This window comes from Equus caballus, chromosome 26 (assembly GCF_041296265.1).
Source record: "Equus caballus isolate H_3958 breed thoroughbred chromosome 26, TB-T2T, whole genome shotgun sequence".
Taxonomy (NCBI): domain Eukaryota; kingdom Metazoa; phylum Chordata; class Mammalia; order Perissodactyla; family Equidae; genus Equus; species Equus caballus.
In genome coordinates this window covers 44,026,166-44,050,443 of record NC_091709.1, presented here as the reverse complement: position 1 = coordinate 44,050,443, position 24,278 = coordinate 44,026,166, and the positions used below count along the sequence as shown (strand labels likewise).

The 24,278-nt window shown below is 48.3% G+C and overlaps 1 protein-coding gene across 4 annotated transcripts in view; it reads right to left on the bottom strand.

Annotated features, from left to right (window-relative positions):
* MX1 (MX dynamin like GTPase 1) overlaps positions 1-21,660 on the bottom strand; it is a 35,592-nt gene extending 13,932 nt beyond the window's left edge. The window contains exons 1-8 of one of the 4 annotated variants that reach the window (XM_070252064.1): positions 20,934-21,660; positions 14,965-15,043; positions 14,094-14,219; positions 8,499-8,691; positions 7,484-7,621; positions 4,876-5,030; positions 4,074-4,212; positions 2,203-2,401 (exon numbers count right to left, since the gene is read on the bottom strand). In XM_070252064.1, coding sequence (XP_070108165.1) covers positions 2,203-2,401; positions 4,074-4,212; positions 4,876-5,030; positions 7,484-7,621; positions 8,499-8,691; positions 14,094-14,198 — 929 coding nt within the window. In that variant the 5' untranslated portion in view covers positions 14,199-14,219; positions 14,965-15,043; positions 20,934-21,660. 4 annotated transcript variants of the gene reach the window in all.
* Positions 21,661-24,278: the final 2,618 nt, after the last annotated feature.

Here is a 24,278-nt window from a genome sequence, read left to right as displayed (position 1 = left end):
AAGACAAGTCGGCCTTCTGCGGCTGGGGAAAGTCAAGGCAAATCAGTTATTCCCAACTGGATGGAATGTCCTGCAACTGGTACCCAAGAAACGTTCAGAATTGGACTGCATAGAATTGTGACTGAATTTTAGTAATTTTGGGTATTTCAAAAATGGTATAGAATGATCCCTTCCAGCTGATATATTAAATGGGTCTCAGGACATCTGACTAGAGAATGGGTCTTTGTAAAAACACACATAGTCATCTATAGATATGCTTTCATAACACACACACACCCCCTTCTGTGTGTAATATACGTATAAGTACGCATAATGCATACTGGTACGTGGGCTTCATAAAAATACATTGACTCGTATTGACGAGGGGTGTGTCTGAACACTGAGCTGGGGGACACCCCCCAAGACAAGAATTTGACCCATGGGCTGCCTGGAGGAAAGCCAAGCTCCTTCTCACTTTTTCTAAATTTGTGTTCTCAAAATGAGTCACTACAGGGTTTTCTACATTTTAAAGGAGTCTTTAGGGAAAAGGGAGCAGAGATGCCTATGTGCGAGGGCACGCTCACACCTACGTTTCAGTTTCCACACTTGTCAATTTTTAAAAATTGTGGTAAAATAGACGTAATATACAGCGTACCATTTTAACCATCTTTAAGTGTACAATTTAGTGGTATTAAGTACATTCACATTGTTGTGCAACCATCACCACCATCCATCTCCAGAACTTTCCCATCTTCCCAAACTGGAACTCTGTCCCCATTAAACACTAACTCCCCACCCTCCACCCTCCCAGCCCCTGGCACCTCCCCTTGTACTTTCTGTCTCTATGAATGTGACTCCTCTAGGGACCTCAAATAAGTGGAATCACACAGTGCTTATCTTTTTGTGACTGGCTTATTTCACTCAGCATAATGTCCTCAAGGTTCATCCATGTTGTAGCGTATGTCAGAATGTCCTTCCTTTTTAAGGCTGAATAATATTGCACCATATGGATACACCACATTTTGTTTATCCATTCATCTGTCAATGGGCACTTAGGGTGCTTCCATGTTTCAGCTATTGTGAATAATGCCGCTATGACCATGGGTGTACAAGTATCGGTTCTGAATTATACACATCTGCAGGCTTCTGGGAGAACTGAGTGGAACAATGCGTACAGAGCACAGGCATCTCCACCTGCATACACACGTGTGCACTCAAGTTCTCAGTGAACGTGTCGCCTTTCTCTTAACATCTCCTAAGCATGTTGTTATCGGCATCTTCCTGGCACAGCACTCTAAAGTTTGTTCACACCGTGATCACTTCCTTGGGTTTGTTTACATAAATCCCCTGGTTTTCAATGCTGGATTGTTCCAAATTTTCACGATTATAAACAAAATCTGTGCTGTACCTCCTTTAGCAGACATCACTGCACACATCTCTGATTACTCTCCTGAGTGGAATTCCCAGAAGTGGAACCTGAACCATGGGGATTTGCACGTTGCTAAAGCACCAAGCAGAGGCGGTGCTGGCACATGCCCCCAGCCGCAGGGGCTGAAGGTCCACGCTCCTCCTTTCCCACAAACTCGCCATCTTCTCATTAGTTTAAGTCTAACCAACTTATCAGTATTTTCCTTCTCAAAAAATTTCCCTTTGGCATTAAGGTTAAAAAAAAGGTCATTATCCTGGGATTATAAACTCTCTGTCTATATTTTCTTCTGGGATGCTTATGGCTTCTTTCTTGTATTTAATTTTAAACTTCAACTGATATTTATTTTGGTAATAACATGTTAAGTAAGGGCACAATTTAATTTTTTCCCAAATATTAAACAATTATCTCAATGCCACCAATTGATAATCAAACTGACGGAGCCCATGGATTTGAAATGCCACAGGTATCACAGATCAAAGATCTGTATCTGGGTCTGTTTCTGGGCTTTCTACTTTTTTCTATTGTTTTATTTTTGTTTTTATGCTGGTTCCAGCACCATACTATTTAAATCATCGTAGCAAATCCCCTCCTCATTTTGATTTTTTTTAATTTAGTTTTTGCAATACTTTGTGAATTCCTCTTTTGTTCTTCCAGGCAAATCCCAATGGTCACTGTCAAGGAGCAAACACATTCACGCCTTTAGCGGGAGGAATACCTGCTCCTGGACACCTTCCTCAGTGAGGACGGAGGTCCCTGGTTTTGGTTTACCCTCAGGACCACACGGCCGGGCGTACCTGAAATATGGGTTTTCCTCAAAGAAGGCCTTCTCTTTCTGCAGAGCCTCAGCCAGGCTCAGTCGGTCCTGGATGTCCTGCTGGCCCCGGCACTTGACGATCATATAACCCTTCTTCAGGTGGCAGATGAGGTTTCGCACCACGTCTACCACCTGCTCCTCGGTGCCTTTGTCCACCAGGTCAGGCTTTGTCAAGATTCCTGAAGCCAGAGGCTTGGGGTTAGAGACGGCCCACGGCTTCGCGGGAGTGGCAAGCAAAGGTCAGTTTGCCCACCTTGGGGGAGGAGAGTTCCCCGGCCCGCGGCTTCCTCCCACCCTTGCTTGAGGGCAGACAATAGTCCCTGCAGAACCAAGGTGCAAGGGGCAGCCCCTCTTGCTTCTGTCCAGTGCAGGAGACTGTGCCCTTCACCCTCCAGCAGCAGGGGGGCACTTCCTGGGCTCACTTCACCCCGGTCTCAGCCCTCATGCCAAGGAGACAGCAGCATGGACTCATCTTTCTATTTTCCTTCTGCCCGATGGAAAAGTTCATTCTTTATTACAGGGGTTCCCAAACTTCCCTGTGCAGCAGAACCACCCCAAATGAGTCTTAAAATACAGTCTTAGGCCCCGCCCCAGAGATTCTCATTCAGGTTTGGGGGGGCTCACGGGACTTTCCTTCCTAAAAATTCTCTGGTTAGTTCTGGTGCAGCAGGGGCCTGGCCCACACTTTGAGAAACCAAGGTCCCGCCAGGACTAGCGACACCCTTTGCGGGCCCCACTGCAAAATGAAGATGCAGACCCGCTCGTTCAAATATTGAGGACAGCAGACGGCAGCAGCAGAGCATTAAACCAAGGACAGGCCTTTCTGTGGGCGGGACCCTGGGTGACTGACCAGCTTGCACACCATGCAGCCAGCCCAGGCCTAACCCTAAGGTTTACAGTGTCTGTTAGCGCCTGCTGCCCTGGCCAAGAGACTCCCACCCTGGGCGTGGCAGGCAGCAGGACAAGGAAAGGATGAAAGCCGACTGCTGAGGATGGTGGAGCAGGAAGGTGGGAGCGGAGCACGTTCTGCAGCATTACTGAACACTGCTACAAAGGTGGGCTGCTTCTGCCCAAACCTCTTGTTATGTGGGAAAATAAACAGCCATTTATTTCAGCCACTGTACCCAGGTTCTCTGCTACTTACAGCCAAATATATTCCTTTTTAACATAAAATTTACCATTTTCACCATTTATAGGGGTATAGTTCAGTGGCAGTAAGCACATTCACACTGTTGTGCAGCCATCACCACCATCCAGCTCTAGAACATTCCATTTTCCCAAACTGAGACTCTGCCCCCATTAAACACTAGCTCCTCATTCCCCACTCCTCCCAGCTCCTGGCACCCAACCTTCTACTTCCTGTCTCTGAATCCAACTCCTCTAGGGACCTCATATACGTGGAATCATACAGCACCTGGCCCTCTGCACTGGCTTACTTCACTCAGCTTAATGTCCTCAAGGTTCCTCCATGTTGTAGCATGCATTGGAATGTCCTTCCTCTTTGAGGCTGAGTAATATTCCATTGTATGGATACACCATATCTTGTTTATCCATTCATCTGTTGTGGACGCTGGGGTCACCTCCACCTCAAATGCGTTGTCTTAACTGGTAGAACTGCTTTCTGATTTTGCCCTGCCCCCTGAACCCAGCATGCCTATTATAAGCAGGTAGACAAGGTTTACGAGACAACTTGTAGCCAACCAAGAGTTGAATGTGGCCCATTTCATCTGGCCTCAAGCTTGGTGCAGAGCCCCCACCCTGCGTGTGTGCTAAGAAACACTCACTTGGATTCAAAGAATGCTTTCCTACTATCGGACCACCGACCATTTTCAGGTTCCTCCCTCTGCTTACCTATGGTCCTGTCTCCCTCGGGGTCCACCTCCTGAGCCATGCTCAGCGCCTCCGTGGTGGCGATGTCCACGTTACTGGGGACCACCACCAGGTTGATCGTCTCTTGCCTCTGGATGTACTTCCTGATGAGTGTCTTGATCTGTAAGAAAATGAATGCGCTGCCTTGTAAATATTCCAAATGAGAGTTGAGACAGGTCCTGACCCTGTATTTGCTTCAGGCCCTCAGAGTCCTGGGAGTGTTTCCTCAAAAGAAGTAACTGCAGAGAAATGAGCCAACAGCACTAGCCTGGCAGCACTCCCTAAGCCAGAGTTATGAGAAACTAAACCACGAGGTTTTAGCTCATTAACTATCCCCCAAGACCTCAAGTCTGACGGTCACCATGAAAAAACAGGATGCCAAAAGAATGACTTGACTATTCCTTAAAACTTTAATCCATAGGGTAAGATTCATTGACATGGAAATATCATTGTGCTTGCTTCTAATCCTCTCTTCCCGCATAAAACTCCCTCCTGATACATGGCAGTGGAGATATGCCACAAAACGTAACTATAACCAAAAACGAGTCACAGGCTAAAACACTAACCACAGGCAAAGTGCATTTCCAACTTTGCCTGTTTGTCTCACTCTCCCCAGAGAAGCTTCCATCCAATGTGGAGGAGACTGAGACCATTGCGCTCTTCAGATTCCCCACTCGACACCTCCTAATTGTCGCTCTTCAAACTCATCCCTGAACTTACTGCTGCTCTAACACAGCCCCCTTGACTCCCAAGGCTAAGATGAGGACGGAGCCTGAAGTTTCACCTGACGTCCGATGTCGGCTGGCTGATTGCCCACGGCCACCCTGGTGATGCCAGGAAGGTCGATCAGGGTCAGATCCGGGACATGAGGAGAGCTGACTTCCAGAGTGACTAGCTCCTGACTGATTCCCACTCCTTCCCCAGCAAGGACATTCTGGGCTAGAGAAGAGGGAAAAAGGAAAAACTGAAGAGAGCTTAGGATAGAAGTCTCTCATGACAGCAAATCCTCTGAAAGCACCTTCTGGCTGCTGTGATTCACGGATAAAGGCATATTTGGAGCAGATCCACTTTTCTGGAGCTTCAAAGGATGACTCAGTATTTTCCCTGCTGGTGGCCAGAACTGTCTGCAGAGCCCTAGTGCAAACATCTCTAAAGATGACACTGACCTGTACCGGTCCAAAGCTCAGCAGAGCCCAGAAGTCGCTCCTGGTGTCACATCTAAATCTCTTCCTTTGATGTATTAGGAAATTAACAAGGAAGTAAAATTAAAACAAATAAAACTACATGAGGATTCCTAAAACATGACCTGGAAAATTACAGGGGGGAACATGCTTATTTCAGGCAAGATGAGCATCGGCAAGGGATTTCATTTTGCTCCTTCCTCCTAAATAATGAAAATTTCAAGATAAGAATTTATTTCATCAAATTGTTGGCTAATCCCACTTTACTTCTTTCTACATCCAGAATGCATTTTTGGTATGTTCTATACCAGTCAAGAACCTAGAATGGAAACAATAGTAACAATGGTACGTGTGGCATAATCTACTGATTGTTCCTCCAATATCGATTGATCAGAGACACTGTCATGAGATTCAGGCCGGCCCATGGGATATATGTGAAAATGTTACCTACAACTTCCAGAAAATGTGCTTAAGAGGCAAGGATATGCCCTTTGCCAATGTTCAGCTGGCTGCAACGTGGACTTGCTGACTAATTCATGACGGGGCCTTGGAGTGGAGGCCACACAGTTTGGAGAAACAAGAGGGGAGTCTTGGTTCCTGACACTGAAACCCCCAACCCAGCTCTGGTCTGCCCACCTCCAGACTTTCACAGGACAGAGAAATAAACTGACACGTTGTTTAAAGCACTGTGTTAGTAACTTGCTTGCACAAATGGCCTTGACGTTCCCTTCCATCTCTGCATGCATGCTGCCTTACATGGTGACTTTGCCACTTCTCCCATGGAGTGAGAGTCTGCCCCTTGAAGCTGGGCTTGACCATATGACTTTATTTGGCTAACAAGACATCACAAAATGTATTCCAGTAGAAATCAAAAGCACTTATGCTTGGGGGCTTGCCCTCTCTTGATGCTGGGGACCCTTCCACCACCATGTCAGAAAGCCCAGCCTAGCTTCCTGGAAGATGACAGACCACATGGAGAGAAAGCTTGGTCCTTTCAGCCGAGGGTTTGGATACATGACTAAGGCCACCCCAGACTGTTGGCCCCAGCCCAGCCAGCCCGGAGGAAAAGTAGCACCCAGCTGATACACTGAATCATGAGAAATGAACAGTTCCAATCCATTAGGTTTTGAGATTAGTTTGTTACACAGCAAGGGCTGACTGATACACACAGTGATTTTGAGTTTTCTGACCCAGGCAGCCAACCTAATCCCAACAAACACACAATAACATTTTGACTATAGCATTATTTAACTTTTGTAAAATGGTCAATAAATGTTCATTAGTGCATCCACCTTTATAGAAGTCAAACCCATCCTTTCCTACTGCTGAGTATCACTTCAGGCCACTTTTGTACCATTCCCAGATGGCTGAAACTTAACTGCATGACACGCTAGAAAGAAATTAAAGTCAATAAGGAAAGAGTTACTTATTCACCTCATTAACGCTTAGCGGCAACTAACTGTGTCACTACTTTGTCCTGATCTACTTCAAGTGCTATTTCTCCTTCTGGATGTTTCAAATTGATAAAATGATCTCCGTGGTCTGCATCTATTGAGACCTGCCATAAATTAGCCTAAATTAGGATTATGCAAACACATGGATTCTGTTCTTGGAGGAAAAGGCCCACTTGTTCTGAATAGGCCTCAGTGGTGATCCAGTCAGCATTTGGAAGGACTTTTAACTAGAACAAGGGAGGGGGTTCCCTAGCCCCCCACCCCAATTCCTCTTCCATCAGATCCATGGAGTGGGGATGCCCTTGAATAAGGGACAGATACGTCATATTTGGAGGCAAGCTTTAAAATTTAAAATTCACATTATTCTCAGATACTTACTTACATACCAAGCAATAAACTACTGGTGTCATATTCTGTCTAAAGCACTGGTCTTAATGAGGGTAAAAGAAGAGAAAATACAAGGGAGCTGAGGGCCTGATGCAGAGGAGGCAGGGAAGGAGGGAAAAGGGGAAGGAGGGAGGGAGGGAGGGAAGGAGAGAGGGAGGGAGAGAAGGATGGAGGGAGGGAGGGAAAGATGGAGGGAGGGAAGGAGAGAGAAAGAGGGAGGGAGGGAGGGCAGGAGGAAGGGAGAGTTCCCAAGGCAACAGGACAGGCCTAGAAATGGAAGAGTGGAAAGAATGAGAGGCAGAACCCGCCCACTTCACACGGTTTGACCAGACACTCAAATAGGTGATGACGTAGGAACATGGGTACTTACCTTTTCTGACTTGCTCTTCCACATCCAAAGCATTTGAAATCTCAACCTCGATATCCCGGTAGCTGACTTTGCCTTTCCACTCATCTTCTTTCACCAGTCTTTTCAGTTTCAGCACCAGAGGACATCTTGTCACAATACCTATGAGGCCACATCCACATCAACTCTATACTCTGCTCTTAGAAGTCCTATATGGTGGCCTTAGACTAGCAGTTCTCAGACTTTTACATAATCACCTGGGGAGACTGCTAAAACTGAAAACTTGCTGGTCTCACCCTCTGATACTGATGCATTACGTCTGGGGTGGCATCAGGAAGATGCATCTTGCATACGCATCCCAGGTGATTTTCTGCTCTCCAATGCTCGAAAGAGGCCACTTCTTGCTTCATCCCACTGTTCTGCCTTCAGCTCAGGTGGCAAATCGCAGTGGGAAACCCCCAAACTGAGGCAAACATCCTCTACCACTTCCCAGTACACACACTCCACCCTGGACAGGAAGGTGTGCTGCTCCCACCAGGCCACCTTACCACAAACCCCTCCTGGAAACTCCTTCTAAAACCCACCCACCTTCCACGTCTGACCTGTATTTCAAGACCCGTCCCAGGTCTGACGTCTCCCCTTGAGCCTTCACTGATCCTTGACCTTGTAGCTCAAACAGCACCACTAACCAGAGCACTAATCTTCACCTCCCAGATGGAGGGTCACCTCAGGGGAAGGGGCTCAGGAAAGACATCCACGTGCACATAGTTCTGGGCTGGGGGCCCAAATGCATTTACTTAGTCCTTCCACAAAGTGCCGGTTACATACACTCCACATTTGTCATTGTGTGAACATCATTGAGTATTCGTACACAAACCTAGATGGTGTAGCCTACCACATGCCTAAGCTCTATGGCACTAATCTTATGGGACCACCACGGTATACGCAGTCCATCATTGACCGAAACGTCATTATGTGGTGCGTGGCTATACTCCGTTAAGTCAGTCCAAGCTGACTAATTCACAGGGCGAGTACTTACCACTGCCTCTGGGAAGGGCGACCCCTGAAAGAGCTTCCAGCACAGAGCTCTTGCCCGAGCTCTGGTCCCCGATGACGGCGATGGCAGGCAGGGCCAGGTCCTGCTCCACACCCAGAGCCCGCAGGGAGTCGATGAGATCAATGCATGGGCGTACCTTCTCCTCATACTGGCTACACAGGTTTTTCTCAATGCTCTGGAGAAAGCAGAAGGGGAGAATTCTGTCACGGCCTGCAGGTCACGTTCCATCAAAGATGGACAACTTCAAACAGCCTAATATGCAGGTTACTGGAGCTCTCAAAAGGTGGTGGGAGAGGGACAGAAAAAAAATATTTGAAGAAATAATGGATAAAATTTTCCCAAACTAGAAAACTATTAACTCAAAGATCCTAGAAGCTCAATGAATCCCAAGCATGAGAAACATAAAGTAAATGACATCAAGGTACATTATACTCAAATAGCTCAAAGCCAGTGATAAAGAGAAAATGTTTAAAGCAGCCAGAGAACATGTTACACACAGAGGCACAAAGACGAGCTTTATAGCAGATTTCTCATCAGAAACAACACAGGCGAGAAGACGGTGGAACAATCTTTTTAAAGTACTGAAAAAACCATCCACCTAGAATTCTATACCCAGCAAAAACATCTTTTAAAAGAATGAAGGAGAATAAAGACCTTCTCAGACATATAAAAGTGAACGAATTCATCACCAGCAGACCTGCACTACAGGAAAGGTTAAAGAAGTGTTTCTGGCGGAAGGAAAAGGATGCTGAATGGAAATCTTAATGTACACAAAGGAATCTACACCAGAAATGGTAACTACTACACTCTTAAAATTACTCACATGCCTTTAAAAGATATTTGACTTTTTGAACAAAGATAATAACAATGTATTGTGGGGTTTATGATATAGGCAAAATTAAAATTCATGACAAAAACGGCACGAAGGCTGAGGGGGAGAAACGAAAGCTTACTATGGTAAAGTTCTTGTATCAAACATGAGGTAGTATAATGTCACTTGAAGGTAGACTTCATATGCTAAAGACGCATAAAATAAACTCTAAAATAGTTATATTTAATAAGCCAGCAAAGGCGATAAATCGGAATCATGAAAAAAACTTGATTAATTCAGAGGAAGGCAGAAAAGGGGAAAGGGGAAATGAAAACAGATAGGACAAATAACAAACGAATAGCAGAATGATCCTCGCAGACCTGATTATATTAACCATCACAGCACAGGTGTGCGTCACGGAACAGCGAGGATGCATTCTGAGAAACACACCGTTAGGCAACTTTGCTGTGTGAACATCAAGGAGTGAACTTACAGAAAGCTAGACGGTGTAACCTACTCCACACCCAGGCTCTATGGGACCACCGCCACATATGCTGTCTGTCATTGACCAAAACGTCATTATGCAGTGCATGACTGTAAATAGAAATGGTCTAAATACTCCTAGAAGAGTCAAAACGACTTTGAAAAAGAATAAAGTTGAAGGGTTAACATTACCTGACTTTGACAATTACTATAAATCGGCAGTAACCAAAACAACATGGTGTTCATATAAAAATGGAGACAGACCGATGGAACAGAACACATGCATATTCCAGAAATGAACCAACATATACATCAACAACTGATTCAACAGTGGTATTGGGACAATTGAATATCTATACGCAAAAAAAAAAAAGAATTTGTATCTAGATTTCACACTATATACAAAAAATAACCCACAGTGGACCACAGACTTCAATGAAAAACCTCAAACTATGAAAATTCTAGAAGAAAACTTAGGAGAAAATATTTGTGACTGTGGATTAGGCAGTGATTTCTTAGATACAACCCCAAAAGCACATTCCGTAAAATAATCAATTGATAAACTGAACTTTATAAAAATTGAAAACACCTGATCTTTAAAAGAGACTGTCAAGAGAATGAGAAGACAAGCCACAATCTGGGACAACAAGTTTGCAAAACATATATCTGGGGCTGGTCTGCTGGAGTAGGAGTTAAGTTTGCACTCTGCTTCAGCGGCCTGGGGTTTGGGGGGCTTGGATCCCGGGCATGGACCTATATAGCGCTCATCAAGCCATGCTGTGGTGGCATCCCATATACAAAAAACAGAGGAAGCCTGGCACAGATGTTAGCTCAGGGACAATCTTCCTCACCAAAAAAACAAAAAAATATATATCTGACAAAGGACTTGTACCTAGAGTACATAGAGAATTCCCAAAACTCAACAACAAGACAACAAACAATCTGATTAAGAAGAAAATACAAGAAAACCATTTTGTTTATCTTTTATCTTTTTCTTTCTAATTGCTATTTTGGGAATGCTTTACAATATATATAAATTTTACTAGAATAGTTCCTTTATATTGTGGTGAGAAGCTCTTTATATTTGGGGGCAGGTGCGTCTTTGCTTTGAGGGGCTGTCCTGCACATTGCAGGAGGTTTAGTAGAATCTCTGGCCTTATTCACTATTCATGACTCAACCTGAGTTGTGACAACCAAATGTCTCCAGACACTGCCATACGTTCCAAGGGGCAAAAGAGCCTCCAGTTGAGAACCACTGCCTTACAGAATGCACGAGCACAAAATTTCACATACGGGGAATGTGGACGAATTTCAGCAGAGAAGGGGGTACTCACTGAAGGATACCCTTGACCAAACTGAGGGGGGCTCCTTGAACCCTCTTCTCTACCAGGCCTCTCCTCCGCCTGCTGAGCCCAGACTCAGCAGAGAACCCTGCTAAGCCAGTTGATCCAGCATCCCTTCGCATTTGATAGCTCCTCAAGTTCCCTGCCCCATCCCCCATCCTAACCGCATCCTCTCAGCAATTCTCCCTCCCCGACCCACTGGCTGTGGACCCCCCGCCTGTCCCTGTATTCCACGTTGAGCTTAAGCTCCCTCCCCTGTTGCAACAGCCCTGAATAAAAGCCTCCTTGCCAGTTTTTAACAAGTGCCCAGAGTAGTTTTTCCATATCACAACATTTAAGAAAAGTCTGGAGCACACACCTCCACAGGGAAAGCCCCATGGTGACCGTGCCCGAAGCCTGGCTGTGCCTTTGTACCCATCGGCAGCCTCAGTCTCAACCCTCCTTATGGCTTCTTCTTGTTTTCATTTCTTTATGTCATCCATTCACAAGAGTTTATGAAACATGAATAATAATCAGCAGATATACCTGTACCAACCACCTGGGCTAAGAAAACACATATTCCCAGTACTGAAGACACTCCAAATACCCCTCCCCAGTCCCCTTCTTCCTACTACCCCTTGCCCCCCGAGGGTCCCTCTGTCCTGCGGCTTGTGATAACCATGTTCTTGTTCTCTACAGTTTTGCCACCTATTCATCTTTCCCGCGATAACACATTGCTCATTGTTGCCTGTTTTGGAACTTTACATAAATGGGATCACACTGTATATTTCTTCTGTGACTTGATTCTTTGGTTCATCCTTGTTTTTTAGACTTGCAGAAATTAAGAAAAGAAACCTTAACTAAATTGGAGTGGGGAAGGCCTGGAGGAGGAGGTCTCATGTCCCATCTATCACAGATGTCAACTACACCAAACAGAGCAAGAGGAACGTTTGCATCTTGGACAGGAAGTACAACTACTTTACTTCTGAAGGAAGATATCTCTTCCCACCCTGCAACAGCCCAGCCAAGGAGAAATGCCACAGCTCAGCCAAGGAGAAGCCACAGCAGCTCAGCCAATGAGAAACACCACAGCTCAGCCAAGGAGAAATGCCACAGCTCAGCCAATGAGAAACACCACAGCTCAGCCAAGGAGAAATGCCACAGCTCAGCCAATGAGAAATGCCACAGCTCAGCCAATGAGAAACACCACAGCTCAGCCAAGGAGAAATGCCACAGCTCAGCCAATGAGAAACGCCACAGCTCAGCCAATGAGAAACACCACAGCTCAGCCAAGGAGAAATGCCACAGCTCAGCCAAGGAGAAACACCACAGCTCAGCCAATGAGAAACACCACAGCTCAGCCAAGGAGAAATGCCACAGCTCAGCCAAGGAGAAGCTTCTGCCCCCTTGAAATGTTACTTTCTCCCAATGGACTTTCCTTTAGAACAGGCCCGCCCTCTCCCCCTTTTTCTCTATAAAAGCAGCTCCCCTCCTTTCTTTTCTGGATTTGCCTATGGTTTGCTGTAGCAAATTGCAATTTTTTTGGCTATTCCCAAATAAACTCATTCTGAGATAACATAACAGGTAAATTAGGTTTTTAAGTTGACAGGCTCAACCATCTTGATGCCTGGAACTCCGGTCCATTCATTTTCACCACTGTAAAGAATTCTGCTGCATGAGCATGCCACAATCTGTGTAGGCATCCCACCACCCATCCACCCATGGGCACTTGTGCTGATTCCAGGTTTTGCTACTATAAACAATGCTGTTATGAACATACTCTCCAGTGGATACATGCAAGAGTTTGCATAGTGCTTCTTAAACTTTTGCATGAAGTAGAATCACCTGGAGGGCCTGTTAAAACACTGAGGGTGGGCCCTGCCCCTGGAGTTTCTAGTTTACTAGGTCTGGGGAGGTCTGTGTGTTGGGGGAGGTTATCATTTGCATTTCAAACATCATTTATATTTCAGCATCCTAGGCGATGCTGATGCTGGGGTCTGGGGACCACACTTTGAGAAGAAAGGTCTACGCCTAGAAGTGCAATTGGCAGATCACAAGACACACCCTGTTCAACTTGACTGGAAAAGGCCAAGCCACTTCCAAGCAGATGGGTGTGAGTGGTGTGAGTTCTTAGTGCCCCAGGCTCTGCTGGTTCCAGCAGGCAAGAGACGGACATGGGAGAGAAACACGGGGAAACGGAAAGTTACACAGGGTGCTGGAAAGACGGGTGGACCTTCTTACTTTTCCATGTCCTTCAACATTGTTTTTAATATTGTTTAAAATATTGTTGAACATTGCTCATGAAAATGGAGTCAGCTTGAAGACGCTGACGATCCATGGTTTTCAAACATGTAATAGCAATAAATTGGGCAATAAGTACCCAGACTCTACCTGCATGTATTCCTCTCAACAGCCACACTGAGTAAACGCTATTATTCCCATTTTGGAGATGGAAAGCCAGGCTTATACACCAGAGAGGAATAACCACCCAGGATCATACAGCTGGAAGTGTCAGCCTTGGGATCAAAGTCAGGTTGGACTGATTCCAGAAGCCCAGTTTGGTTCCCACCAAAACTATGTCTGGATTCTAGGAAAAAAAGACACCACATGGCTTCCTTGTGATGGAATGTCACAACGACATCTCAGAGGTTTGCAGCTGGAGACTGAACCATGACACAGGCACATGATAACACAGCGCTCCTTGGACCCGGGGCCTGGCCAATGCCCACCTGAGCCAACCAGCATCTCGCCTGGTTCCCCAGACCAAAATTGCACCCCAACCAGCATCAGCTAAGGCAAAACATCTGCATACAGCCGCAAGGAGGGCCGAAGCAGAATGAGTAGAGGATGCACACGCTGGCACGGGAGAGATGGGGAAGCAGGCACTGCTGTGCAAAAGGGCAGCCTGAGATGGACACAGCTCATGGCCGCACGGATAGAGATTGTCAGGCAGCAACTTACTCTTTTCTGATTTGTCTCCTGTATGTCAGCATTTCCATTTAGTAATTGTTGCTTGGATGCGGAAGCTGAATCAGGTCTTGTCATTTTCGCTTCAGAATGAACCATCTTCTTCCTTTATCGGTTCAGCTTAAAATCAAGCAGATCAGGATTAACACGAATCAGAAGCTGGGTACATGCAGTCGCGGGAACCAAACCCACAACTAGACACACCAGGACACACTGTGAGCTCACTAACTCTTTATTGACTGAAAAAGAAATGACAGGAGGACTCCAACGAACCATACATTAGATGAAAACAAATGCTGTGTCCCAGATCAGTGATCTTCAAGAATACGCTTCCATACCCCCAACGATTTTCTTTAAGTATTTCCTGTTACAATTTTAGGTTGAACATCAAAAAATGTTTTTACTATAAATTTAAAGAGTTGCAAACGATGCAATTCTGATGCAATTTTTAAATTTACATTTAAAAATAAAATTGTTATAGAACTGTTTCCAATGTAGCTGAGGGAATCTAAATATTATGGCAATTTGAAACCCAAACCTATAGTTAAAAAAAAAGTATGAACTCCAAGCCTTGTACTCTGTCCTTCTGATCGTCAACTTCTTATTTTCATTCCATTTCCCCCATGTAAGTATATCTTAATGTCACTCATTTTATTTTTGAAAGCATTTAATTGACCACTTTATCATATTTGTCTGCATTCAAAAGCTACATATGCATAAATTTGAACTTCATTTAAAAATTTTTCCAGGACCACAAGTCTCTAAATATTAAGTTTTATACATCTAATAATCTTGGATGAAAGTAAATGAAAATATTTCTCCTATGACTTGAAATAAATGTTATAAAAAAACATAAAGCACTTACTTATCTCCAATATAGCTTCCTTTACTTGACGATGGACCGCTGACTGCTTGGACAGAAATGCAGAGCTGTTCTCCACCTCCTTGAAATCATGCAAAACATACAAATTAGGCCCAAACCCGACCGAGTAAATGAGCGTATTCATCCGGATATGTTCCCACAGCTGAGAATGGTGCAAATGCAGAGGGCACGCGCTTTGAGGCAGAAATGTAGTTCCCAGAATCCTTTTTGTAAATCTTGACTATTTTAATTCTAAGACAGATGGATGAGGCACAGAGCCTTGCTGTAAATTTACTGCCTGAATCAACATTTTTTTATGATGCTCTCTATGCTTCTTTGCACAGGACCCTCCCCCAAGAGTTGTGCAATCTTTGTCAATATTGGTGCAATTGAACGGGCAAGGTGGCTAAAAACAAACAAACCAAACCAAACCAAAACAAAGCAAAACACGAAAGGGAGAGAGGGATACATTCGGTCCTTCATAAAGTGGGAGAAAGGTGATTTTGAAAGGCGATCAGTCTTAAAGAGCACTTATGCAATTTGGCAATCTGGAAATTTATGCCCCAACCCCCCTCACGCCTTCCTAAAGACTCAGTGCCCAGGGGGTCCCAGGCTGGGGCCCCAAGTTGAAGACCACCGCTGCCTCAGTTGGCCTTACTGCGCCCAGCCAGGTGGCATCCTTGGTCTGCAGGGCTAGCATCCCCCATGACCAGAGGTCCAAATTGAGTCAAAATAGGACTTTGTGAATGTATTCCCTGCCTCTGTTTGTTTCATAAAATGATAATCCCTGAAAGCAAAATCTTGTGGATTTTGTCTGTACATCTCAAATGTCTGTACCTTTCTTGGATCATCTTTGAAAACCAGTTTGGATTTCAGGAGCAGGGCAATCTAGTCATTAAAGCCAGTTTCTTGGTCATTCATTACACTCAGCATCCAGCTGCAGTTGTCAGACTGAACTGAATGCATTCGCCAATGGTGGCCGTGGTAGAGTCAGGCAGTGGCCACCCTGAGCCTTCGGGCAGGCACACCACCTCCAACCTCTCTCCTTTCCAGCCCTCATCCTTCTCGCTACTGCACACCCCCAGGGCTCAGGGGTGGGGTTACTATACCAGGCTCTTCTCTCACGCCTCAGGTTTGGGTAGGGAGGGGAGCAACTGCCCAGGTGCAGCACACTCCTTCCATTCCTGCCCAGGGCAAGTGTGTGTCCCCTCAAGTTCCCATTGTCCATGGAGGTGGCTGGCTGGCTGCCCCTCCACTCCAGATTTTAGGGAGTGCTGGCTGCCTACAGCTTCCAGAAGTGGATGCCACCTACCATGGTGTCACTGGAGAATACCTGCCCTGGGGAGTGTGAGTGGCATCAAAAGGTTGTCCAGTGGATTTCTGTCCTTGTGGGAAAGCTTCCTCAGCCCAAACCAAATAGAGGAGCAGGGCTGGGAGGGAGCATTCAGCACCCCTCAACTCCTACAAGCACAATCTCTACCCCTGGGACCACCTGCAAGCGCATCCTAGAGAATGCCTGGTTCATAGAGTCTGCAACTTGCCCAACATAATTCAGTCTAGTTTTAAAAATAATCTTTGAAGGACTTACATTTGCTTTTTCTCCTGAAAGTGTTTTGCCTTCTAAAAGCTCACCGACATATAAATATTTTATGATTAAAAGGGAAATCATCTTGTACTTTAGACCTAATGCTCTCCACGGAACCACACTGAGTGTCAGGAGGCAGGGAGAAGGGAGAAGGGAAGCCGGGAAGGAAATGGGATGCACGTCCACGGGAAAGGGTGGGGAACTCCCTGCCAGCAGGTCTGTTCTAAAATAGAAAGAGGACGCGGTTAGACATTTTAGGAGTCGTTTGGGACTGATAACTGGAGGTTAGCATCACCTGACCTTGCTTCCAGCAACTTGATTTAAAATTTGACCAAATAATTCCGAGAATCCCACATGCACAGCTCAGCGGTCACCCGCGGTGGAGAGTGCAGGTCTCAGCATCGCCCGGCTTCCTTCTGCCAGCCCCCACGACTGTTTTACGTCTCTCCATCCCCCCAAACTACGTGCGTCCACCCCACTCAGTCGCACCCAGCTGCACAAGCTACAGGAACGTCCCTAGTCATCTCCCCATCCCCTGGGAGAGAGAGCGTACGCCGCACAGGGCACTTCTGCGCATGCCTCGTCTCTCCCACCAGCCCTTCCTTCCCACGGCACGGCTCTGGTACCCAAAACGTCCTCGCCAGCCGCGACCCTCCGTTCGGACTTGCCTGTATTCAGCAGGATCGGTGAAGACCCCTGGTCTCTGCGCTTCCAAGACCCCCCCCCACTTCCTCCGACTGTTGACTTGTTCAGTTTGCCTCGCTAGCAGGAAATATAAAATGATATCAAGCAATGATCGGCGTCTGGGGTGGGCTCCTAGGCCACGCAGCAGTGGATGTGAAACTTTCTCAGTGCGTCCCTCCCCCCGGTAACCGGCTTCCTCAGAGACCCCTGGGCCTCCATCCCCTCCACCTTCCCACCTCCTCAAGCAAAAACCTGCAGATTAGGGAGGCTGTTTTTGATGTCACCCAGGCGCCCTGGAAGTAGAATCAAGCGCGCTCTGAGCCCCGGCCAACATCGCCATTATTATTATTATTTATTATTATTATTATTTATTATTATTATTAATTATTATTTTTATTACTACTAATACTAGCCCCTGCAATGCCCACATCCCGGAGCACTGGTCTTCGCAGCCAGCGGCCCAAATGCTCCTCTCCGAGCCCCCCTGGCCGGCTGGAGGGTGCGCGGACCCAGGAGCAAGGCACTCACCCGTCGTCACGCAGCGACGAATGCCGGGCGCCGGCTGCTCCTCCGCTTTATACCCCGCCCGCCCCCGGTCGCGGAGAAACGAAACTCCGGGGACGCGGGGGCCCCAGCGGAAGGGCCGCTGGCTAGGAAACGAAACCAAACCGCTGCTCGGCCCCGGAGCGGCAGCCTCCCAGAGGCGCTGCGTGTGCGCGCCCGGCGTCAGCAGCAGCCGCATCCCTGGGAGCTGGAGGGAAATGCAGATTCTCGCCACCGTCCGCCCCCGCCCCCGCTGAATCAGAAACTGGGCCGCAGGGCCCAGTAACCTGAGTTTGATCAGGTCCTTGTGACGATTCTGCGGCAGTTTGAGACCTGCTGCTTTAATAGCCTCGAGCCATGCAAAGCGGAACGCAGCCTTGACCCTAGCCAGTCCCTTAACCCCTGGCCTTCTGAACAGATGCATTGATAATTGCGGGTCTTAAATTCCTGCCCAGGGTTCACTGGGGTCATTCGGGTACCCTCAGGGATTCTCAAGCATTCTGTTAATGGCGGTCCCTCCCTCCCCTTCCACATGCAGACGCGCATCCTCCTCTTTCCCAATTCTCCTGGTCCACTTCAAGCCTTCCCTGGAGGTGGGCTCATCTGATCTCTCCAGGATGGAAATGGGTGGAAGGTGGGGGGCTGAGGTCAAGCAGACCCAATGGGAGTGGCCCTCCCTGTGGGGCCTCTGTGCGTGAGGAGTAACACTTGCCTTTGGAAGGGCCTGGCACCCCACCTCCTTCTCCTGAGCTCCACTCAGAGTCCCTGACAACACTTCCCCCCAAATACTCCTCTGACTGTGAAGGTTTGCCCCCAGTCAAAGGCCTGGAACCTGCCCGAGCTCTAAGTTCTGGGGTCAGGGAAAGCCTGCAGGGAACTGAATTCAATATGGCTGCCCCCAAGAGAAGGGGAAGAGGCCCCACAGCCAACTCGCCGGGCTGAAGTTGCCTGGCTCTGCACGGTTCCTTGCTGGGGTCTGGGCAACCCCATCCAGGGGGCCTGGTAGGGGAACACACACTCTCCCTGTAATTAGAGAGGAAGTTTTGCGGCCACTCATCCCTCTGGGCCTCAGCTACTGCACAGTTAGGAAGAAGAGCCACCCCATTTCCCAGTGGGCTGTGAGCAGCCTGGGGTGGAGCTTTCCCAAGGAGAAGAAGTGCCCCTGAAATGGAGGGGAAAGGCATGCATGGACATAAGACTCAACTCTGGCCAACGATCCCAGCCCCTTCAGACCGCAGGAGGCTCTCCCCAGCGACTGCTGTTCAGGAATGAATTCAGAAAGAGCCATGGGCAAAAGTGAAAGCCAGGCGGGGCCGCAGCCTGCTCCAGGGCCAGGACGAGGGCAAGGTGAGGGAGGTGGCTGCGGTGCCAGATTTGAGGAGCCACGCATCTCAGGAGGTGCAAGTGCCCCCTTGAATTTGGCACCCAGACACTTCACAAGCCTCCCCGTGGCGCCTCCCAGCCTGAGATTCTGGTAGCTCATTGTTTCTACTTTGCACATTACCTGGCAGTTCCCTGAAGAGCCCAGGGGCTTGGCTGGGGTGTAATTCAGTAATAACACAGTAACAGCTCATAGGTTCTGAGTAATAGTATGTGTGGTCTCCTTCACATCCACCCTGTGAGGAGAGTGAGATAATCACTTGCACTTTACATATGAGGAGTCAGCTCACTGCTGGGTCCCTAACTAGCCAGTGAGAGAGCGAAGATGGCATCTAGGTTTTGATTCCCAGCTTTGCGCTCTGTAACATCTTCTAGCCGTGCTAAAATCGACGAGATGCAGCTCCTGTCCTCAGGAAGCTCCCAGCCTTCCACCTGAATTGCTGACAGGTTCCTTCTCTACTAAGGAAACATTGACTACTCTTTAGTCTATGAAATAAGTTTGGGACTCTTAGCTCTTGGGAATTGTCCTCCAGGCTCAGCACCCAGCTCACCATCCCTGAGCACGACCCACGCTTCTGCTGGCCTGTCCTTCCCCCAGGTTCCCGGACACATTCTCCTCCTCTGCCAAGTCCCAACTGTGATGTTCCCTGTCTACACAGCTGCCCCTGGGAGCCCCTTTCAGACCTGGGTCTCGCCTCTTCTGGCCCCCCACCACCTTAGCTCAAGCTTAGATGCTCTTCATCTCAGATGGATGTTCTGGATGGTCGGGGATGTGGCCACCTCCTCCATGAAGCTGTCAGCTCCACAAAGGCAGGCCAGGGCCTTATGAAGCTTGTATCCCCGCGGTGCCTACCACCTACCAACAGCAGGTGCTCAGTAAGCGTGGGCTGAATTTAAGTGGCCTGATGTGCACAGCCACTTCAGCCCCTGGGGCTCCTGCCAGGGCACGGTCAGATCCTATGCACTTACTAGTGTTTCCTACCTCCATTACAACCTATCTGACAAAAACACAGCATCCCCATGGCAGCATATTAGTGGCCAAACAATCACACTGACCCAACCCCGGCCACCTGCGCAGTCATGGATGCCCAGGGCTCTCCAGGTCTCTTCAGTCTTTCTCCAGTCCCCTCCCACCTGCCTGGCCTGACCCAGGCTTGCCAGGAGAGCTGAGCTGGTATTAATGGAAAGCCATACTTGGCAAGCTTCCAGACATTGGTGCCTACCTTCAAACAGTGCATTTGCTTAAACATCTGGGAAGCAGAAAGCACCCCTGTTCAATGCTGCAGGGTACCCCACTGCAGGGGTGGGAGGGGGTGGAGTGTTCCAAACTGCTCAGCTTGGTGTGCAGGACCTGCCTGTGCCCAGCCTCACCTGGCCCTGCTCCCCTTGCTCGGATGTAACGCTCCTCACAGAACCTCGCCCAGCTCAAGGGCACTCCTCCTCCTACTCCTGCGCCTGGACTTCTTCCCAGAACGTGGCCTCCCTCTGTGCTTCTCCAGGGCTAGCGGACTTGCTTCCTGGGAACCCCATGCTTCCCACCCCACCCGTGGAGCAGGGCCTCATCACGCTGTCTTGGCCTCTGTGAACGCCCTTTCTGCCACCAGCTGTCAACCGAGTGGGATCAGGTCTGTGGTGTTTGCTATTGTACTTAGGATCCAGCACAAGTCCTGGCATAGTGTTTCAATATTTCTGGAATAAATGAATGAATGAATGAATGATGAGTCGGAGGACTGTCTCTGGTCCTGCAGACGTGGTCTTCAGGTGACCTCTGGAGAGTTACCTTGAGCCACTGGGTTTCCTTTTTGTCTCCTCCCCGCCTCTCCTCTGGATGTCGCGTTTCCCAGTCAAAGCAGGTTTGGTTTTGGTTTCTTTTCTCCTTTTCGGTTCGCAGAAACGAAAGTCAGGCGGCGCAACCTGCGATTCTTGAATCCTGGGGGCGGGGCGGGGGGCGACGGGGCGGTGCCGGGTGGAGGAGGGGGCGGTGCCGAGAGGAGGAGGGGGCTCCCAGAAGAGGAGGGGGCGGTGCCCGGAGGAGCCTATATACCCGGGAGGAGGCTCTGGGCCCGCGCTGCCGCTGCGACATGGGGTGGCTCCCTGGACACGGTTATGCCATTTTTGGGGCGGGGTCGGGCAGGGACGGACGGCAGCCCCGGAACCCTCCGGGTACCGTGTGCACGTCTGACGGCGTCAGGGCCAAGGGGCAGAGCAGCGCCACGTCTGTCCCTCCCGCAGCGCAAGTCCAGGGTCCGGAATCATTTGCCCCGTTTCGTTTTCTCCTCTGTGCTTGTGACACAGACCCGGGCTTCTCAGAGGGTAGTCCTGGGAGCAGCATTGGCTTCAGCTGGAAGCTTGTTAGAAATGCAGGGTCTGGGGCCGTCCCAAGAAGCTGAATCAATCTGCATCTTAAGGGCATTCGCCAGGTGGTTCGTTTGCGATTCAGGCGCCAGACGCCTGGCGCCTGCAGGTTGCTATTTATCTAGTCCTCTTGGCAAGGCCCGGGCCCAGCTGAGAGCCCTGCCCCAGGGGACAGATGCTGAAAGTCTGGTGGAGCCAAGCTGTTGGCCATGGGCCCTGGTTTGGTGTACACGTGGCCCAACCCGCAGTCCCTGGGGAAGGTCCGTCGCCATTACAAAATCATTTTTCCGGCATAGGGCCAGCTGTCCTTCTGGCATTCGTTTGATGATCAGCACTTTGTGAAAGTTTGTTTTTCCCATAGGAAAGACGGTAGCACGTGTCACTTGCCTTCCGGGACCTCTCCCAGGCGGTCACGGGAATTGTCCCAGACTGTTCTTTTCCGGCAGTTCTTCAGATTCCAACCCGGGTTGCTTCGTTTTTTCTGTGCCTGCAACTGGGCTCAGTGTTTTATAGTATAGGAAGTGGCAGGCTTGCTTTGGCAGCCCATGTGTAGGAGAGGAAGTGGAGAGACTCCAACACAGTGTCTCTCTGTTAAAAATGCTGTCTTTGGTTATGGAGCATCCATGGAATATCGACCCTGTCAGGCACTGGGTCAATTTGTTTACACACATGATCTCCAATATTGCAAAAATCAATCAAATGAGAAATGGAAACAGGGTTGTTGACTCAAATAATTCATAATCAATCTATAAATCAAAATTGGGGCAAGTTTATTATAAACCAACCCAAAGGACCATACAGCCCCCGAGAGTGCTCCAAAGAAGTGGGGTGCACAGAGTGGTTAATACCATCTTGGAACAAAGAGCATACATCACCTATGATAGGAATGTCCCTTTTTTTTTTGAGGAAGATCAGCCCTGAGCTAACATCTGCTGCCAACCCTCCTCTTTTTGCTGAGGAAGACTGGCCCTGAGCTAACATCCTTGCCCATCTTCCTCTACTTTTTATATGTGGGACGCCTGCCACAGCATGGCTTGATGAGCGGTGCCATGTCCGGGATTGGAACTGGTGGACCCCGGGCCGCTGAAGCAGAATGTGCAAACTTAACCACTGCGTCACGGGGCCGGCCCCAGGAATGTCCCTTTTACAATAGTCAGGAGACTGCTTTGCTGGCTCAGCAGATCAGTGGTCGCAGGGTGAGCACAGCAGGTCAGTAATTAATCCTTAGTTCCCAGGAAGAGATACTGATCCTTAAGGAAGTGCTGATACGGGGGGAAGTTTCATCCCTCTCTTTAAGGACATCATTCTTGTCTTTGGGACATAGTAAATGTTTAAAGCACGTGTATGATGCATCTTCAACAGGCCATGTCAGGCCTTTTGAAAAAACAAGGTCAGGTCGAATTAGTTTTAAACCACGTGGCTTCCTCATATGCTCCAATGTATCCTATTGCTTGTCATTTATTCATCAGGGTGGACTCTTCTGCCCCCTTCACACAGCTAGTGAGAAATGGAAACTGAGTCCTTTGCACACTTTCAGGAGCCATCCTGTTCTCTCTGTTGCCATTGCGATTACCTGCCAGCCATCACTCATTGCTCCAAAAAATGTTACTGAGCAAGGGCTCGCCACCCGATGTGCACAGAAGGCAATACCATGGCACACGGGGTTTTGAAAGAAGCAGCAGTTTATTTCACAATCAACGGTAAGGAGACGGAAGGACAGGCTCTCAACTCTGTCTCCCCATCCAGGGTATGGGGTAAGGCTTAAGGGGTCAGGGAGGCAGGTGGTATGCAGAAGCGCTGGCAGGATGTTTTGATTGGCAGATCAAAATTTTCTCTTCTGCACATGTTCCTGGCTGGCTTGCTGCTCCTGAAAAATGGCTTTTAAAACTGTGTTGTTAAGATGAGCTCAGTTATGGGAGGTGACCAGGAAAAGCACAGTAAACAGGGGCAAAGTTGTTACGGAGAGTCAAGCCATTGCCTTCTCCATTGATTAGAGTTTCCAAAGACTTTCACTCCTCCTCCCCTTCCTGGCACAGAGAGGGAGGCGCCCTTACAAACGGGGAGTTCTCTTATAAATGCAAATTTCCCTTACAAATGGGTAACTTCTACTAAGTTTTCAGAGCTTCTCCTATGTCTGCTGTGTTTTAAATAGTCATCAGCTCAAAATAGCCCTTCTGCCAAAGAGGCATATTTTGGGATGGCAAATTCTGTTCCAGGTCTCATGGTTACAGAAATATTTCTAAAGTGTCTCCTGTGTGCCGGGCACATGATAGGAGCAGACTTCTTTTACGTCGAAGAGTCGTTCCCACACCTGTCTGTCATCATAATCACTGGGGCAGCTTTAAGAAAAATTAATTTCATTTACGAAATGCCATCCTGATAAGTCTATAGACCTTTCATTTGGACTGCCATGTTGTGGCAAAGTCCCAACGTGGGATGTGGCAGAGAGCTGATGTCTTTGGCCAACAGCCACCGAGGGCCTGAGGCCTGCCCACAGCGGGTGAGTGAGCTTGGAGGCTGTGTCAGTGTCCTGGGGCTGCTGTAACAAGGTACCACAACCTCAGTGGCTTAAACAACAGGAGTCTTTTCTCTTACAGCTCTGGAGGCTGGAAGTCCAAGGTCAGCTTCACGGGGCTCAAGTCTCAGTGTTGACAGGGCAGCACTCCCCCTCTGGAGACTCTGGGCAGAATCCTTGCCTTGCCTTTTCCAGCTTCTAGACCTGCCTTTCATGCTTTCTTTGGCTCATGACCTCTTCCTCAAGGCCAACAGG